The sequence below is a fragment of the Medicago truncatula genome, chromosome 1 (genome assembly GCF_003473485.1).
Source record: "Medicago truncatula cultivar Jemalong A17 chromosome 1, MtrunA17r5.0-ANR, whole genome shotgun sequence".
Taxonomy (NCBI): Eukaryota; Viridiplantae; Streptophyta; class Magnoliopsida; order Fabales; family Fabaceae; genus Medicago; species Medicago truncatula.
In genome coordinates this window covers 10,005,608-10,025,995 of record NC_053042.1, presented here as the reverse complement: position 1 = coordinate 10,025,995, position 20,388 = coordinate 10,005,608, and the positions used below count along the sequence as shown (strand labels likewise).

General features: G+C 33.2%; 3 protein-coding genes and 1 long non-coding RNA gene across 4 annotated transcripts; 1 reads left to right on the top strand and 3 right to left on the bottom strand.

Annotated features, from left to right (window-relative positions):
* The first annotated feature begins 4,385 nt into the window (after nt 1-4,385).
* LOC112418738 (uncharacterized) lies at nt 4,386-5,101 on the top strand. The gene is made up of 2 exons (XR_003008818.2): nt 4,386-4,550; nt 4,671-5,101. It is a non-coding gene; the product is annotated as an uncharacterized lncRNA (long non-coding RNA).
* A 1,024-nt stretch (nt 5,102-6,125) lies between these two features.
* LOC25482407 (stearoyl-[acyl-carrier-protein] 9-desaturase 6, chloroplastic) lies at nt 6,126-8,563 on the bottom strand. Its single transcript, XM_013610959.3, has 2 exons — nt 7,890-8,563; nt 6,126-6,916 (listed from the first exon to the last, which is right to left on the bottom strand). Exons 1-2 carry the CDS (start codon nt 8,493-8,495, stop codon nt 6,350-6,352), a joined length of 1,173 nt encoding a protein of 390 aa, XP_013466413.1. The 5' UTR covers nt 8,496-8,563; the 3' UTR covers nt 6,126-6,349.
* A 3,584-nt stretch (nt 8,564-12,147) lies between these two features.
* LOC25482406 (protein TRACHEARY ELEMENT DIFFERENTIATION-RELATED 7A) lies at nt 12,148-13,309 on the bottom strand. Its single transcript, XM_013610958.3, has one exon. It carries the CDS (start codon nt 13,120-13,122, stop codon nt 12,370-12,372), a length of 753 nt encoding a protein of 250 aa, XP_013466412.1. The 5' UTR covers nt 13,123-13,309; the 3' UTR covers nt 12,148-12,369.
* Nucleotides 13,310-13,616: 307 nt separating this feature from the next.
* LOC25482405 (putative UDP-glucuronate:xylan alpha-glucuronosyltransferase 3) lies at nt 13,617-20,081 on the bottom strand. The gene is made up of 4 exons (XM_024775496.2): nt 19,769-20,081; nt 16,884-17,090; nt 15,707-16,344; nt 13,617-14,919 (listed from the first exon to the last, which is right to left on the bottom strand). The coding sequence occupies exons 1-4, from the start codon at nt 19,828-19,830 to the stop codon at nt 13,886-13,888; spliced, it is 1,941 nt and encodes a 646-aa protein (XP_024631264.1). The 5' UTR covers nt 19,831-20,081; the 3' UTR covers nt 13,617-13,885.
* Between the last annotated feature and the right edge of the window lie 307 nt (nt 20,082-20,388).

Below are 20,388 nucleotides of genomic sequence, written 5' to 3'. Positions count from 1 at the left end.
ACCCGGATGTATCATCAACCTTTAAAAATACTAAAAAGAACTCCTCAATCTTTATTGTATTATTTGACATATTCACACAACGAATTATAAGAGTCATTTGTTCTTGATGACTCAAATCAGGGGTACAATCAAGAATTATCGAAAAGTATTTTGCCTCTTTAATGATGTTGATGATTGACCTTGTAACACTTTGTGACAAAAGCAAAATAAATTCATTTTGAATTTTATGTCCAAGATAATGTTTATGAATTTCACGATTCTCAGCACGTCTTACATGATCTTGCATTACCAAATCAAATTCCGCAATCATTTCAATTAATCCAAGAAAATTACCATTACTATCTTGACTTCATTTTTCTTTGGATCCTCGAAATGCAAGATCATTCTTAGCAAGACATTTCACAACTGAAACTATTCTACGTAAAACTAGTCTCCAACGCTCTTTTTCTTTCACAATTTCTTCTTGCAAGTGTTTATCAATTGTCTGATTTTTATCAAATCTCATTCTCAATTCATTCCAAGTATTCATATTACTCATATGTTCGACACCATTTTCATGTTGTTTGAGTCTTTGACTAATATGCTTCCAATCATTTAAACCCTCAGTTGCAAGTAAACTCAAGTTACTAGAGGTAGAAGATTTAAACAATTTACAACAAAAACAATATACTTTGTCAACATGTTTGCAATAAACTAGCCACTTTCGATCACTAATCTCACCATTACTTAATTTTCTTGAATAATTCGCATATGAGAAATGCCTAGAGTATTTGTCATTGGGAAAATTAAGATTCATTTCTCGAATAGGTCCCTTTTCAACTAGAATATCCCTTGAGGTGTTATCAAGATTCTCCCAATTTGTTGGATCATAAATATCAAAATGAGGATCATCACCAAAATTTTCAATATTATATGCATTTGGCACATCATTAGGAACATTTGAATTATCATCAATTTCCTCATTTTCATTTTCATGATCCAAATTTTCATTGTTGTTGTTTTCCAAATTTGGCACATCATTAGGAACATTTTCTTGGGTATCTACCTTTTTGAAAACAAATTTATCAAGAGCCCCTTGTTGTGATTTTATTAGCTCTTCATTTCGTTTTCTTTTTTTTCGTTTTTCACTACCAGACAAATGTTTTTTAGGCAACATCTTAAAATAAATCAGATACTCAATAGAAACCAATACGAACAAACAAACAAACAAAAAAGAAAAACCATATTAGTACTAGTAGTAAGTGAAGTAGAGAGCAATAGCACCTTAAAATAGACCGAAGTTTTAGCACCTTAAAATAGACTAAAGTTTTAGCACCTGAAAATAAAAGTGCAACAAAAAACAAAAGAAATATATCAACACTTAATTAAGCAAAAATCAAGAATTGAATTGAAAAAAAAATATATACAAAAATCACGTGTACATGTACAAACAAAACAATTAATTAAAAAAATATATCAAAAATAAAAAATGATTGTCATATGTACAGTACGTGAAGTGAACTCTTAAATCAATATCATGCTATATGCTTTTAAGCTTTTTGGTGTACAGTACAAATCATGTTATATGGAAAAATAAAAAATTCAATTGGAAAAACCATAAATCATTCAATTAGAATTTTAAAATTCAACACCTGAAGCAATTAGATAATTGAAACAATGATTATCAAAGAGAATTGGAATAAGAAAAAAAAACATAATTAGAATTCAACACTTGAAGCAATTAGAGAATTAAAACAATATTATCAAATAGAATTGGAATAAGAAAGAAGAAAAAAAAAAAAAAAAAAAAACCTAAAAAATTCACCTGGAGAGAAGAGAATGACTGATTTTGGAACCTTTTGGTTTTTCTTTTTAGGTTTCTTTTTTCATCTGTCTTTCTAGTTGCTCAAAAGAAGTTTTTGTTTATATGTTAGTTGGGCCCTTTCCATTATTTTCCTCTTCATTGGGCCTTTCCACGTTTTTTTTTCTGTTTTATTCCTAATGGGCCGATAAAATGATTCAGAATTAGGCCTGCTGGTATGAAATACTATACGCACCCCACTTTTTCCTTAGCTTTGCTATATACACCCCCCTATAAAAAAAATTTAGGGCCCCCTACGAGCATGGGCCCTAGGCCGTCGCACTCGCGGCCTGTGCCTAGGGCCGGCCCTTGGAAAAGTATTACCACATATATTATCAAAAGTAGAAATTGGGAGAAGAGTGTAACAAGACGAATAGAGAGCAGTTGAAAGAAACAATTATCAATGGATTGATTTTATTGAACACATTACTGCAAAATTGGGAAAATATGGCGCCCATTTACTAGCGCTTTTAACCCGAAAGCGCTATAAATCAAACACATAGACTTTAGATGGTGCTTTAAACAAAGAACGCTTTCTATTATGCTATGTTTATACATGTTCTGGGCCGTTACAATAAAATTGGAGGCTTGCCTCTAATATTAAAAATTGTTGGATCATGAGGGGAGTTGGACCCATTAAACACATTGTCTTAATGTTTTGGGTAAGAGTGTGATGTCTCTCTTACTTTTAAGGTGTTCAACCTTTACTTTTAAGTGTGTGCAAGTGTGAGTTCATCTATTCATCATGTTGTATCGTCGTTGCTGGTCGGTCGTACCCTTCGTCGAACCGAGGCTCTGATACCACTGTTGGGTCACGAGGAGAGCCTAGGGGACCGCTCACATCGAGGCTAGAGCAACCGCACAAGCAAGAGAGACATCACACTCTTACCCAAAACCTTAAGGCAATTGGTTTAATGGGTCCTCTTACTTATAATGTGTTCAACCTTTACTTTTTTTATCTGATGTGGGACATATAACTCACACTAACACACAACAAAAATGTCTCCTAATAAAAATAATTAATGATAATTTAAACAATTACAAATTAACAATAAGCATTATTTTGATTTTTATTTGTTTTGTTAAAAAAAAATTGTTGATAGATGTGTGTGTTTGGCCTTTTTTTTTAAGGAAGATGTATGTATGAGTTTGGCCTAACTTGTCAATTTACTCTTTATTTTTGTAAAATAATAAGTGTTTGATTTGGATCTACATAACAAAATAAAATATTATCCTACATCCCAACAATTATACTCATATCCCTACAAATAATTGAGACCCCAATAAATTAGAGGTCCGACTCCGTAGAGCTCTTTGTGCTTGCCAAAGAACGGCCCTGGTTTTGTTCAAAAGGCGCCGGCATATAGGTTCAATAAAAATAATAAATATTAAAAAATATCAGGAGTAATCATATATAGCTCTATTTGGTGCACCGGTAAAAAATGATAAATTAAACCTATTTTTAATACTATCTTACTCACCCTTTGTTAATTTTACGGTTAGATTTTGGTAGGTCAGCAACCTGATAGTAAAACTCTTTCAAGCGTCTCATTTTTTTCTCTGGTCACAACTCAAGCCTTAAACCTTGTTGCTTCTCGATCGAGTACTCTCTTCTTCACCTCACTCTCTCAGGTCCTCTCTCTCCCTCCCCATCTCTCTCTATCTACCTTCAAGTAGTGTTTTCTCTCAATCTTTTTCTTTCATCAATTGATTCGTAACTTTTACTCCGTCATTGTTGTCAAAATCCCAACTTAAATCCTAAAATTTAGGATTTTGCGACTTTCTTCACCTTCAACGACTTAAATCCAATGTAGAATCCCAAAATAAGCAAAATCCATCGATTTTGATTGCGATTTTACGATTTCTTATAAACTAGGTCATTTATGACTATATACCATTTATAACATATATTCAGTATTATTATTTTTTTGTGTAAAATCCATCGATCTTGATTGCGATTTTACAATTTCCTATATGGATTCTTGAAAAGTCCTTTGGTAAAATCCTTCGATTTTGATTGCGATTTTACGAGTCCCGATTTTGCTATTCCCTTTCGACCTTAAGTAAAGTTCCGATTTTGCTATTCCCTTTCGACCTTAAGTAAAGTCCCGATTTTGACAACCTTGTTCTCTGCGTTTCTCTTTCTTTGTTTGATTGTTTCTTTTTAATCCCTTGATTGTGTTTCTATTTCATGAATTGATTCCCCACTACTGTTTTTTTTTTTTTACTATTGCCACAATCCGATCATTTCCATGTGTTTTACGATTGATGTTGATTGAAAAAGTTTATGTAACAATTGAAGAAAAAAAAACTGAATTTGTTAATTGAAAAAAAAAAAAAAATGTTGATTGAAAATAAAATGCTATCATAGGATTGTGAAAGGTTTAATTTTGCATCAATTGGTCTTCCAAATAATATTGTCATCTTTCTTATGATGTGTCACCAAAGGCATGATAGGATATGTGTTTATCATATCACTATCATTTTATATCATATCGTTATCTACATCATTATTCTATCTTTGTCTCTATCATATCATGTGCATCAAATATAAATTGTCCAACCCGCTACTTCTTCCAAAAAACCATATCCATAAACTCTCTTACGGCAATCTCCCTTCCATCATCACAACTCTTTTCTCTCACGGCAACCTCTCTTGGCTCTCTCCCTCACGGCTCTCTTTCTTTCTCTCCTGTGATTCTTTCTCCATGTATCTCTCTCATGCCAATTTTTTGTTGATTTTCGTTATGGATTTTATTTGTTGTCCATTGTGATTTAATCAATTTGCTTTTTGTTGATTTTTGTTCATTGATTTAATCAATTCGTGTAGGTATTTATATTCTACACATTTTAAGCTTTCCGGGGAATGTCTATTAACTCAATTGGACATTGTTTGATATTTTAATTAAATAGACAAAGTTGAAGTCCGGCTACTAACAAACTGAATTTTGGGACTGATTCGGTAGAATTGTATACACACAAGGTATTTGATTAATTCATATATATAAATTTTATGATTGTTCATATATGAGTGTTTCTGTTTGTGATATCTGAGATTGAATATGTTAGTTACACTTTGTTTGGATAAACAACAACTTAACCAAGCGCTTATGTTATAAGTTTTTTTTATCATATAAGTGTCTATTTATAAGAGCCCCGCAGACAAATCTATGGATCTCCCTAAAGACTTTGTTTTTGAGGAATTACAGGTATCATATTGTTGTTGATGTTTGTTGGCATATAAATGATTTTACTCATACATTTTTTATTCGTCACTTTATAGATTTTTTCCTGAATGTTGATGATACACGGAAGAAACATGTACTTCAACTTGTTGAAAAATTACATAGATGTTTTCGATGTCGATGAAAATTTTAAAGATTATCCACAACTCTACTAAAATCTGATGTCTATAGAGGAATGGAAAGTTTTTGTAGATAAACGGAAAACTGAAAATTTTCAAGTTAGAAAATTTATTGACAAGTGTTTTTTATATATATATAATTTAAATACCATGTTATAATATAATCGAATGTTATGAAACAGGAAATGAAATGTCTATTGAATCCTTGTTCTTTGATGGTTGTTTCACTTGTTTTCTTTATTTTTTAAATTAATCAAATGTGTGAACTACTCTCGGCCTTTGTACTCATGAGTACTCTTTGCTTTGAAGTTAACTACCGTTGGGGGTAATTGGTCATTTACTTGTGTTTTTAGGAAATTTTTGATGTCAAAAAAGCAACTTTCTCCTTTGTTTTGCTATTAGAGCCTCAATCTTAAATTTTATTATTAGTTTATCATATTAATAAAGTTTGAGGAAAAAAGAATTAAAAGAAAACAATTTTATAAAATAGAAACAAAAAAATATAAAATCATTTATGAGAGGCAAAAAGATAAAGTATTCACAACATGAAAAGTAAAGGGTCAAATGCACTTTTCCACTCTCATTTATTGCTTAACTTTGAAAAATTGTGTTATGAATTAAATTTTAATAATCTCATTAAAAAAAATTAAATATCTTTTGGAATTTCAAAATTTGAATAAACATTCATCAAATATTTTAGCTTAAAGAAGTAGATATCCTGAGTTCAAACTCATACGAGTGAGTAATTTTTAATCTAACAATTAACTTAAAGAAGTAAGTAATTGTTAACACTTTTTTTTTTTTTTGAGGATTTTAACTACTAACACTTATCATTCAAAAAAAAATTATTTGATTGAAAATATTCTTATAATATAAGATATTTTATCTATTATTTCAAATAAATAGCATGCAAGACAAACGTTACACACCAAAAGTCCCAACTATTTTCATCCACACAAACAAGTAACAACATCTATGCACACATCCATATCCTCTCCAACATTAAACTCAAAATACATATTGTTCATTTTTCTAGCATCATACTCTCCACTCCCACTACCCAAAGTTCCTTGTTTAGTGTCAAGATTAGTTATTGACTTGTTGTAACCCTAGCTCTTAATCTCTAGTCTCAACTTAAAAAAACCTCACAAAACAACCTCATTATTAAAAATCCAACTAAACTTAACCCCATGTGGTTTCATCTTACGAGCACGTGCATCAGCCCTCTCTTGCAACCTTCTAATCCTAGGTGCTAACCCACACACAAAATCCTGCGCCCTTTTTCCCTCACCCGTTAATCCTTCAAGCTTCTCCAATCTCCACCGTTCGATTAAAAACTCCAAGATATCAGCGTAATCATTGGCCGTGTAAACTCCGGTGCGTTGTGCCACGGCTGCGAAGTGCTCGAATAGCTTGGGGTCTTGTCCATCATACATAAGGTGTGCCGGCATTGTGATTTTTTTCTCCATCATATCACCAATGGCTAGCATTGCTCCTGTGGGGTCCACTTCTAGAAGCTTCTCGACGATTTTTGAGTATGCGTTCTCGTGACGCTTTTCATCAGCTGCGATGGTACCACATATGCGCGCAAGCACTGGATCACCGCCTTCTTTCGCTAAGCGAGCTGTGTTTCCGTGTGATACAAATGTTGCTCGTTCTTGGAATGATGTGTATACGAACCCCAAGTATGGGTTGTTTTCTGTCCCGGGGTCCTGTCCAATGCAAACAAAATACAATGTAGACATAATTTTCAACTTAGATTAATCCACTTAGTTTGAAAGTAAAAAATAAACAATGCTACTAGAAAAAACAGTAACACATGAAATATCAATTATGTGTTCAAATTCACACACACACTAAATGTATCGTGAAAAATCAATTATTTTTGGTTTCATATATAATAACATGCTACTTATATGAAAAAATAAAATGCTACTTATATGAAAAATTTCAGCATTTTTTATGCTCAATCAAAATGTAAGTCAGGGTTCGAACCCCGACCCCTGTATATAATAATACATGTTTCTGCCAATCGAGCTATGCTCATGAAGACAATCATATTAATTTTCTAATAAGTTATATTTATAAAATTAAGCTGTTAAAATTTTGAAGATCACTTCATTCTTGTAACATAAAAGTGACGGGGTTAATGATTAAATTTTGTACAAAACAATTTCACTAGTATAATTTCAAAACAGAGCATTCTGTATCGATCCAAAAAAAAAAACAGAGCATTATGGAATCAAATGACAACATATGTGATCAAACACAAACAGAGGATTCTATTTAGATAGATATGTAATCATAATTTCCCTATCATAGATTTATTTTCACATTATATGATATGATACTAATGGAAAGCAACATTGTAAGAGGAAAAAATCAAAGACACAAATTAATTTCAATACACATAATATGCATAGTTTTTAACTCATTAAATTTTGTATTCTCATAAAATACATTTTTTAATTGTTTTTAAGTCTCATTTTTTTATTTAAAATGTCAAGACAACATTTTCTTTGAATAAATACCCCTACTATCAATCAATTTAAATAATAATATGAATAATTTAGTTAACCAATTTATCTAATTCTTTTCGTATATATCCTTGATTGGAATAAAAATGTACGCAACAAATTCTTTAAAATATCAAATAAAATTAAGAAAAATAGAAGAAAATCTCACCATGCCAGCTCCAATGAGATACTGAACAGTTTTCTCAATCATCTCCATATCAACCCTACCAGAAAGATACAAATAAGTCCTAAGCAAATCTCCATGCCTATTTTCTTCAGCAGTCCAAGCCCGTGTCCAAACGGCCCACGGGCTTGGACTAGCACCAATCTCATCACCAACACCATCAAGACCATTAATCATGCTCTGATACGTCGGTAGTGCATCTTCCGTCACCATATCACCAACCAACACAACAAAATACTCATCAGGAAGGTCCTTCGTGCGATCACGAAGGACCTTCACCTGATCAGTAAATTCATCAAATGGCAATGAAGGATCAGGGAGAAAACTCTGTGGCTGCCAGCATTGTTCCACAGGCTTTAGTAGTGGTAAAACAGACTCAGAAGCCCAGTTTTCTAGTGATTTGAAAATTTCTAGCTTTTCTGGTGGCATTGAGTGGGTTTTGGAGGTTTTTAGTGGTGGTAGTGTGGTGGTGACGGTGGATTTTGGTGGTGGTAATAGGTGGCGATGTGGTCGGTGGTTAATGGATTCTGGAATGTTCCATGTTAATGGAAGTGTCTTAATTGAGTGACAAGTTTGAAATTGAATATGCATTGTTTTGAGTTTGATACTAGCTAGGTATTGTGTAGTACTATGTTTTACAGGTGAAAATAATGAATGTTATGGGACAAATATTTGTAGCAAAATGGCTAAGTGATTACCCTTGTATTTTTGAATAATTTTCAGAAATGCCATGTAATGTTTTCATTAATTTATTGATATTTTTTTATATTATAAACTTATTGATATTATTGGTTGTGAGAGGGTGGAAAATTGTAAGATTTTTATGAAATTGTGCATAGGTTTGGTGTATTTGGTTGAGAAAAAAATGAAAACGTGGTATTGGAAAATGATGTGTAGAAAGGAAAGGGTGTAGATGTCATTTGATAAATATTATGTGGCATTGGGAAAACAATACTTCAGTCTTAGTGAAAAGGTGGATTTATAAAACAGGGGGTGCTCTGGTTTTGGTGGAGAGGAGAAGAACTATTGGAAATACAGGTCATAGTGATTCTGTGGATTTTTAACTGCTAGAGCATTTCATCGACAATTATTAATTGCTAGATCTTTTATTTTTTGACTCACTTTTATTATTTTGACATGAATTATTTTGACTCAACTCAATTAAAACTTTCCATAGCTCTTGGAAATATCGAAACTTGTGGTTAATATAAGGATTTTTCTTTTGACAGAAGGTTAATATATATATATCCCTCATTTACTTGATTTTTTTTATTTAAAGGAATCTTTCAATCTTTTTTAACAAACAAAAATAGATTATATTAACACCAACCGAAAGTTCTTAATAGTACAAGGTGTGTCATAAAAAAAATCTTAAAAGTTTACGCTCAACACATAACCAAAAATATAAGAAACAAAAGGGCTTAGTTGATGTACGAACAAAAGGACTCGACCACCACATAACCCAAACAACATAAGCAAATATGATGTAAGAAAGAACGGCGAGCTCGTAATCCTCCAGAAAAATGAATAAACTGAGTAAGATGCTTTTATAGCACATCTGAATCAGTTGAAGATATTTTAATCCAAGATCTAACCATACACCACAGAAGGGCGAAACCGGGGCAAGAAAAGAACATGTGATGAGCCAGTGGCGGAGCCACACACAAGGTTGTGTGGGCTCCTGCCTGCACAATTTTTTTTCTTTTTTCCCAACTATATTATGTGAGATAACTTTGATAAATTTATAAGATCCCATACACAATTAAATTCATTACTTCTATTAATATAGTGGCTCATAGTAATTGATAATTTCAGTATATTGTACACTTTATGTTTTTCAAGTCCTAAAGGTAAAAGTTAAAACTAACTACGTATAGACATAGAGAGCTCTGGTGGGGTGCCATTTAATTTAGGAAAGGAGAGTTCTTTCCCACCATGGGAAAGTTGATCATGTCCATTAGATTAAATGAGGAACATATTCCTATCATACTCTATCAACCACTAGATTATTTTTTATACTATCTTTCATGTCCCCACACACCCATACCACCACCACTAAATCACAAATTCAACAACCACTTTGACCACCACACACCACCACACACCACCATGGTTGCTGCCGGAAAGAACTCTCATTTTCCAAATTAAATGGCACCATCATTTTAATCAAAACTCAAGGGTACCTGCAAATTTTCCTATAAAGAATCTAAATTAACCTAACGATGCAATATTATATTTTTTTAGAGGGATGCAATATTATTTTGTTCATAGTTTATTTTAGAGGGATGCATAATTATCTTGTTGTTCGAATTCCAACCACCATCGCATAAACTATACATGTTTGTGATCGTGTTTTTTTTTTTTTTATCCAATTAATCCGTTTCTCTCCAGGTAAAATGATTGTATTATATAATTTTGAATTATATTATTTTTCTTCTGTTTTTTTTTTTTTATAAAAAAACAAATGGGTTCCTAGAAGCATAAAAAATAAAAGAAAAGAAAAAATGTTAAAAAAGTAAGGTTTAAATGCATTTTTGGTCTTTCTATTTAAAAGAAAATGATGTTTTGGTCTTCTTATTTTAAAAATCGTACGCTAACAAGTTTTCCGGCAGCAACCATGGTGGTGTGTGGTGGTGCAGTGGTTGTTGAATTTGTGATTTAGTGGTGGTGGTATAGGTGTGTGGGGACATGAAAGAGAGAGTGTGAAAGATAGTATAAAAAAATAATCTAGTGGTTGAGAGAGTATGATAGGAATATGTTCCTCATTTAATCTAATGAATATGATCAACTTTTCCATGGTGGGAAAGAACTTTTCTTTCCCAAATTAAATGGCACCCTCTGGGGTCTTTCTACTTACAACATGAATATTTGCCAAGCCATTGTCTCATTCCCTTGTAGACTTGCAAATTATCACTAGTGGTATGCTGCTAAATACTCCCTTTGTCTTTAAATATAAGTAAAATTGACTTTTTAGATTCATTCATTTAATGATGTATGTGGTTCATAATATGGACTGTATACATCATTAAATGAATGAACCTAAAAAATCAATTTTGCTTATATTAAAAAACGGAGGGAGTAACTTATTGTTAGAATATTTATTTACACATGTGGCACACTGTAATTTCTTTGTTAGATTATCTTAATAGGTTGTCTATCATGGATCAATACTTAATTAAAACCATCTAAAATTCTAACGATGATCGACATTACTATTTAAAAATAGTGGTAGTGGTGAGGCCTTAATAATATAAGGTTTTACAGATTGGAGAAAAAATAAGTCAAAGTGTAAATTGGAGAAAGTTTCTTACAAATTCAATTGTTCTATGTAGTGGTTGATCGAAAACTTCAAGAATTCAGAAATATCATTTTCAAAAAATGACAAATAATAAAGAATAATAATGATTTATATTTATGCTTCCAAAAATAAAATATAATATATATTTAATGCTACAAACTATATATATATATATATATATATATATATAGTGCCTCACTAATTAAAATTTCTAGCTCCGCTACTGTGATGAGCTGTTTCCAATCCACTGCATTCTGTCACACAAAATTGAGAGTCCGTATCAACTCTCATTTACCTTGTCAACACTTTTTTGCTACTGTAAGTTTGAGAATCCGTATTTCCATCGTTGATTTCTCATGTTCTACCGTATTTTAGATTATAAATTCTAAGTAGTATAAAAAAAATACATTAAAAACACCCTAAAATATTTTAGATTTCAAAATTTAAATTAAATAAGAAGAGGGAAAGGAAACCATCTAAAAATTTAGGCTGAGATAATGATATCTTACTTTAAGACGAAAAAAACCTTAAAGATCTATTCAAGAGTATTAACGTTGCTCGAACACAAGACCTCTCGAATCAAGGCTTTTTTTTACATTTACCTATTCAATACTACCACCATCCACACAACTTGTTTTTAAATATTTGTTATATGTTTGGGTCCCACATCAAAGGAAAAATATTGATAGAGACGGCCATTAATTTTATACCCTCATTTAACATACTTATGTGACAAAGTATAGATTGGATATAAACTTAAACTTTTGCTCTCTTATTATTAGTCTTACATCATGTGGGATCAAGGGTCCGAGTTTAAATCTTATACGACAACGCTGTAAAATGATCATTAATATTATCGTCATTAGTAATAAGATTCTCTAGTAATATATATAACGTAATTGTAAAGGTTGTTAATCAAGCTATCAAATTAGCTTAAGGGAGATGTAACAAGAAAAACTTGAGGCAATAATCAGATATGTTTAATATCAAATTAGATACACAGGTTTAACAAATGAATGGTTATTAAACCAAAATTAACAAATAAAAACAAATTAAGGATATTTATTCAATGAAAGTAATTTAGGTGAAATAGGATCCTTTGTTTTGAATCCATGTACGAGGATATATAATATCTCTGTGGGAATATACACACAACACTTCCCAACATCAAGGCTTGTTCTCAATTTGTGGCTGAATATGATGATGATCATGTTCATGACCAGGAGAAGTAGTAGTTGCCACTTCATTGCTACTAGAAACATTGTCTTGATTTGGTTCAACTTTTGATGCTTCAGCATGTAAAGCATGACCAACTTCTGCATTCTTTTTAATTACTTCATCAATATGAACATCATCTTCAACTGTAACCACCACCGTTGGTTGTCCAAAAGGACCAGGCACAATGTTTTCCGTAATCTTTTTATGTTCATCGATATGAATGACATCGGTTTCTTGTTTCTTCTTCCTCTTTTGAACGCAGCAAAATAATGCAAAAGCAAGCATGGAGAGCAAGGCAATGCCACCAAATGCAATGATGACAATGACAATGACTGTAGGGTGGTATGGAGAGGGAGAAGGTGGAAGTGGTGGTGGTGGGGATGGGCGGACGTGTGGTGGAGAAGGAGCAATCGGGTGATGTGGAGATGGCGGTGGATGGTTGTGTGGTGGTGGAGGAGAAAATGGATGAGATGGTGGCGGTGGAGGGCGTCTGCGTGGAGGAGGAGGAGGAGGAGGGGATGAATGAGATGGTGCTGGTGGTGGAGATTTGATGGAATGAGGTGGTGGAGGGTTAAAAGGGTGGAAAGGTGATGGTGGAGGATTGATGGGGTGGAAAGGTGATGGCGGAGGATTGAGGGGGTGGGAAGGTGGAGGAGGGAGATGTGGAAATGGAAAGTAGAAATTTGGTTGATTTGTGGCCATCTTGGATTTTTTGTACAATATTTGATTTGAATGTGTTGTGGCTTGAGTGTACTATTGACTTGAAGTGTGGTTTATTTATAGAAGAAAATATGTTGGTGCTTACTTCTAAAGTTTCTCAAGGATTGTTTGCAGTGGAAAACACTTCTCATTGGACTTCCTTAGCTTATTTTACTTGTATTGCTTGTTCTTATTTTTCAGACTTAGACTCATTTGCTTGTATATAATGCTTGCTGATCTGTGTTTTATTATTATTATTTGAAAATTTGGTAGGATCTTTGCTGTATGTGACGTTGAAAACTGTGTATATACTGAAAAATGTATGACAAGTTTAAATTTTGAAAAAAAAAACGTGGATATTTTCTTTTGAAGTACTATATTTGCATGAAATTTGATAATATTGACTACAATAAAACTTACACGGGCACATACCCACCACTTAGGCTATCAAAAATAAATTTCTGAAAAATCTAAGTACTCAAAAAAAAAAAAAAAAAAAAAGGCTATCAATACCAAAACTCTATTCATACTTCTGTATATAAAATCTTAAGAAATTCATTCAATAGTTACAAAAATTGTACTCATATTTGCAAATGACTATAATCTGTAAATATCTGAAAAAGAATAATGACGAGCTGCTACATAATATTGGCCCATATGCAATTTAGCAATCATATTTTGTTTCCAGTATAGGACGAGTGAGAGAAATCAAATCACATTGCGAAAACATGTGAATATGTATGCCACCAAGTCTGAGAAGTAAAACTCATAAAGAAGATAGAGATTTAGTTTTGACAGCAGCAGGTGGCAAATTGTTAACAGTAGAATTATCTGTCCAATTCTTGTCACCCCAATGCCATAACATACTCTCCCAGAAACAAAAATCCTCAAAGCACGTTTTCAAACGCGGGTCTTTTATCTTAATTTTCCAGTGACCATTGCTGTAGTTTCCTTTCTTGGCCTGTCTACGATCCCACTCTAACGCTGCCTTCTGCTTCGACCTAAGCAAACAGAACTTCTGCAAGTTTTCTGGCATGGCGTCGTGAACCTTCCACCACCTCGCATGAGCTACATTGCTCGCAAACTCCTGCAGAATGTCCACGTTCCAGTTGCAGTCGTAATCTCGGAAACAAAGCCATGGTTTAGTACCTAGATAGTGGATGACATAAAGGATTGGTGGATCAGCTCCAAAGAGACGAGTTTTCATCGCCTTTTTCTGATCCTCGTCGCCTTCCCAGAAATGTTTCAAGAAGTTCATGTGTTTTGGAATCCGATGCCACCATGTGAAAATTTCATTTAGATAACCCTGGTCCCCACCATTGTAGGATACAATCTCATTAATGTGATCCATAAGTAGTTGAAATGTGCAATTCGATGGCTCAACCACCATTACACCTGAGTTGAACAGTGTAGCATTGTTTCCTATGGCTGATATTTCAGGCATCTCAAAAAGAAAATCGATATTTCTGAGTATAAGAAGGTCGGCGTCGATGAAAATGATTTTGTCGTAATCTGTTAACTGCCAGAGACGAAATTTGCTGTAGTTCCACTCGTTATATGCCTCTGGTTCTGCCTTTGGATTCCTGATTCTTTGAATTGTATGGATCTTCCATCCAGCTGCTGCCAAGCCACTCCTGTGATAATCACTTATTGTTTCATCAACCAGAATCACAAGATCACGTGTTGAACCAGACATTCGAATACTTTGAGCTGCAGTGATGGCTCCACAAACGTAAATATGTGCAGAGTGCAGGATTGTTGCATAAGCTTCTCGGTGTGCCCTTTCCGAGTGAAAATTTTCTGTTAAAGGCAAGAAAGTTAGTTTCTGATCAATATATCTAGTTAACTCCATGTATACGGGAAATTCAAAGGAAATGAAATAATACGCTTTGAAGAGCCGTATTGGCTTTATGGAACACACTGAGATTAAAATGTATTAACCTAAGACATGGTTTTTATGCTTAAATATGCCAGACAATAAGATTCAATTAATTGTAAAGTTCATGCTTTCTCTGACATTAAGCAATAAATTTATTGATATTCTATAAAGTAATCAGTTGGTAGTTAGCGATGTGGGATGTGCGGTGTAAATAAATAACAACCAGAAAAGAAAAGTGTGCAGCTTTTAGGATTATTTTTTTTTTTTTTTAAATTTGGGAAAAAGAGTCCTGATCTCTTGAATGAATACCCTTCAATGGTCACTTTCTCAATTAGCAACACCTCCGAGTTGGGAAAATAATCACCGAAAACACGTTCTTTTCTTCAACATTCAGATCTGGTACTTAGTGCTATGGTGTTCATTAACACTGAATAGTGATAACACATTTTTTTCTTCAATATTCAGATCTGGCACCTTGACTAGTATCTATGGCGTTCATTAACAATGAAAATAGTATATACTTCTGAACGTCGGTCGACAACCACAATTGCGGCAGCCATAAAAGGTTATAGAAGCCTTGGCAATGCAATTGCAGCTGCATCGGCCGCATTTTTCCGCAATGTCAAGGTTAACAGTGAAAAGTGCTAAAAGATTAAGGACACAAAGTAAACATGTCATAGAAATTAAAGAAGTTCATCGCAACCTGACCTTTAGCCTTCAAAGGAACTGATAGTTCACATGAGCCAATTGGTAACTGCAGCTTCTCTCTGAGTTTATGCAGGTCAGGTTCATAAAGCCAGACATTCCCTTCACGCTGTATAACATCCTTGCAAGTAAAGAGATTTGGAATTGGGAAACAATCGGTCACAAAAAAAACACGCACTGGATGAAACCCTTTGGAAGTGGCAGCAAGTCTTGCTGCTTCAATCTGCAGGTGCAAACGAGCTACGTCTCTTGACCAGCGCCCTGACTTATCGCAGGGAAGCTTAACAGCAATAAGATCAAGCCGTGGTTTTCCTGGTGCCTGAATCCTAGGTAGTGTTGGACAAGTAGGAAACTCATACTCTTCTTCTTCATCGATCCATTCTGGATACAAGTCTTCCCACGTGATGTTACTTGAAGCATAGTTCAGGCGAAGGATTACATGCTCGGCTTCTGGTACTAGTTGCTTCCAGTGGTCAATCTCACTGTCATTGAAGTTTAATAAGCCAACACCCTGATATGTGTCCTTATCCTTCAAATTTTCCAGAACATTAGTTATTTGGTTCCAGTCAATATTTAGAAATGATGCATAACGCGGATCAGTTCCATCGAGCTCCCCATTCCGGTCGTTTACAAATGTAGGCCTGCAACACAGAATAAAATATCCATAATAAGATACAAAGAGAAGTAAGTAAATGAAAATCACTCTTTACTATTTGGACAAATCAATTGTCATTCAGTGTTGTCAATCACAAATCAATTGTCATTCAGTGTTGTCAATCACAAATCATGGAAAATAGCGGTTTGTTCAAATTTGTTACCTACAAAGCTATAGCTCCATTATGGCGGCTATTTGAAAATACTTTGTACTAAATAGTTATCGCAGAATAATAGTGATTTGTTCATATTCCGCAATGCTATAGCAGCTATTTGAGAACACTGTTGTCATTGTATTACAAAGTTAGGAGACAATGCATAATCTAAGGAAGGGATGCATTCATTGAAGAATTGTATTTGTAAGTAAGGAGGCAGATACATTCTAACAAGGGTAAATTAATGCTCCATGCGTAAAAGGGATGGATGATATTTATGACAAAGAATCCATGAGCAAACTGCGTCTTTCAAGACCAAATTTAGAAACGAAACTAATATAATGATATGAAACAAGCAAATTTGGGCATACCGTGATATAGAGTTTGATATATGATCAGTATTATAAACAGCTGGAGGATGGAAAATTGTAAGCAAGGTTCCCAAGACAATAATAACCAAAATAATTTTCCAATTCGGCTTGCAATTTATACTCCTATCTTGGAACGGAATATGTGATGCTTTCTCAACATCTTTAAAATCCTTATTTTTTTGAGACCTTCTCTTGGTAGTATCTTCACTGCATCCAATAGAGGAAAAAAAATCAATACTTAATATCCGAGTCCAAGCAGTAATAAAAGAAGCAGATGTAAAGTGAGCTTTAAGACAATGTTCAATTATGTGTCTTCATCAGCAAATACATATAAGCTAGCTATAAGCATCTATGTAAGGACAGGGAATTTCAACATTGTTGCTCAATAATAATTTGGATGCCAAAAAAGAAAACAGAATCCCAAATGATTAAGACAACAATGCCCATGTCCCCTAATAAACTCAGTCTTCTGAACCTTTATTTTCTTGGGTAATTGATTCAAAATCTCTTCCTCTTCAAATGTATATTTGAATCTAAATGAATTGACTGAATCTCAGCCTCTTCAGAATCTTTATGACACTATTTAACAGCTTTTTGCAACATAGCACTATTTAGAACAAAATTTGTATTTTCCATGCATACTCATACTATTCGGACCAATCTCAAGATTCATTCATTGAAACAACCTCATTCAAAGTTGAAACTTGAAAGTTAGTTGATTTCCACTTACAACAAAATGCCAAATGCAAATTAACTATAGCATAAGGTTCCAAATTTATATACAAATGAAAATTAAACAAAGAAAGCAAGCCTGACAATGACAAGCATTTAGCATCTCAATTTCAAATTGCTACGAAGGATTTTAAGATTTTCAACCAACTAAAAGTTTCTAAAATTGCTCTTATATCTAGTAAGGAGTTTAGCTTGACCCACAAAAAATTGAACGAATGTTAAAACACCAAATCTGGCTTTAAAGTAAACAGATAAATGAACACAACAATACAAACAATTGATCAGAGTTCAGTCAATTGTGCATTTTATCCGACAGCATAGTGACTGTGGTAGTTTTTTTATTGTACAATACTTGGGTTACAGAGTACAATCCAAAGTTTAAATACTACACTCATTGCACTTTCAGGTCCACTCGATGCGCTCGAGTGTCTATCAACTTATCAATGACTATGAGTCATACTCAACAAGAAACATAAAACTTAGGTAGGTAAAATTAACCAATTAGAGAAAGACAAAGGAATTCCAACTAAGCTAAAGACTAAACCAACGAACCAAAATGCAAATCAGGGTTCACATTTTTTGTTTTGTATTACAAAATAAGTAACCTGAATGAAGTTGACAATTGGTAACGTGGCTAAGCATCTATCTAAGGACAGGGAATCTCTTCATTGTTACTCAACAATAATTTGGATAACAAAAAAGAAAACAAAGTCCTAAATAATTAGACAACAATGCCCATATCCATTTATAAACTCACTCATCTAACCCTTCTTTTGGAATAATTGATTCAGAATCTCTGTCTTTTTGAATATATAATTGAAACCAAATCAATTGATAAAACAAGGTGCAGAATCTTTATGATCTAATTAACAGCTTTGTTCTAACATTGTTACATCCTAGCACCAATTAGAACCAAAAATTTGTATTTGCTACGCTTACTATTCGGACCAAACTCAAGATTCATTCAATCCACCAACCTCTTTAATAGTTGAAAGTTAGTTGGTTTCCACTTGCTACAAAATGCCAAATTCAAAATACAAACTAACAACAATAGCATTAAGTTCCATACAAAACTATGTAAATGAAAATTACACAAAGAAAGCAATACTGACAATGACAAGCATTTAGCATCTCAAAATTTAAGATTCTCTATATAGGTAAAAATCCTAAAATAGCTCTTATATCTAATAAGAAGCTAAGTGTATGTTTGTTCCACTTTTCTAGGAGGCAAAACTGATTCTAGAGGTGTAAAATTAATTTTGACATGTTTGGTTCCTCTAGAGTATAATTGATTTTGCCCCTAGAATTGATTCTACTATAAGCTAAAAATTGTAGCTTCTAATTCCTTAATTGAATTTTACACTCAAATTTATTATTCAACTCACTTTACATGAACGTATCTAGACATAAATCACTTTACCATTAGCTCAACTTTAGCCAAAATCAATTTACACTCAAAATCAATTTTTCTCACCACATTAACCAACCATACACTTAAAAGGGTAACCCGGTGCACTAAAGCTCCCGCATACGCAGGGTCCGAGAAGGGGGTCCCACCATTTTTGGTGTATTGCACGCAACCTTACCATGTTTCTTAAACAAGAGGTTGTTTCCAGGACTTGAACTCGTGACCTTTCAGTCACATGACAACAACTTTTACCGGTTGCGCCAAGGTTAACATACACTTGGAACAAAAAATATTAGATTAAAAAATTCCAATCTAAAGTAAACAGATAAATAAACATATACACAAACGCAAACAACTGATCACAGAGTTCAGTCAATTGTGTCTACGTCTCCAACTGCAAAGTAACCGCTATAGTTTTTCAATTATGCAATACACAGAGTTACATACTACAATACAAAATTTTAACTACTAGGCTTGTTACACTGTCGGTGTGTCTACAACACAGGGTTACATACTACAATACATAATTTTAACTATTACACCTTTTACACTGTCAGTGTGTCCGCTCGCTCTGCTATGCACTCGAGCAGACACACTTGTAAGTAAACATGAGACATACTCAAATAAAATTGGATAACTAAGATTAACCGATTTCAGAAATATACAAAGAAAATCCAAATAAGATAAAATTTAAACAAATAAACTAAAATGCAAATCAAATCAAGGTTCATTTTCATTAAGCAACCTGAATGAAGAAGTTGATAATCGGTGACGTGGCTCAACGGTGTTTGGGGTGGGACCCCTCATCTTCGATTCAAGTCAAACCAGTTTCTAAACAGAGCAAAAATGCGAAGTCAAATACACAAAGAAAGAGAAAACTTTGATAGGAATGAAAAGGAGAAAGCGAATTTGGAAGGGTTTATGCAGAGAGTGAAGAACTGAAGCGAGTAGGGTTTTAAGGTGGATTGGATCAAGAGTGAGGGTGGTGATGGAGAGCGGTGGAAACAACCATGACTTGGAGTTAGAACGGTTATTATTATCGTTCACTTTGACTTTTTTTTTTTTTTTTTTTGCTTGTATGGTAAGAACTTACTATGACTTTACAATCCAAAGTTAATATCACTAGTAAAAATTTATGATTAATTACTTTTATTGTCACATTTATAAAAAAAAAATATAAGTTCATTAAATAACTAATGTATTTGACTTATTTATTGATCAGATACATTAGTTATTCAACGAACCAAAAAAAAATTGTTTTTGTTTATAAATGTAACATGATGATTATATATAAAAAATTATATTTATAATATTATAAATTGTTTAAAAATATTAGATGAAAATGATCAGCATTTAATGTAATGT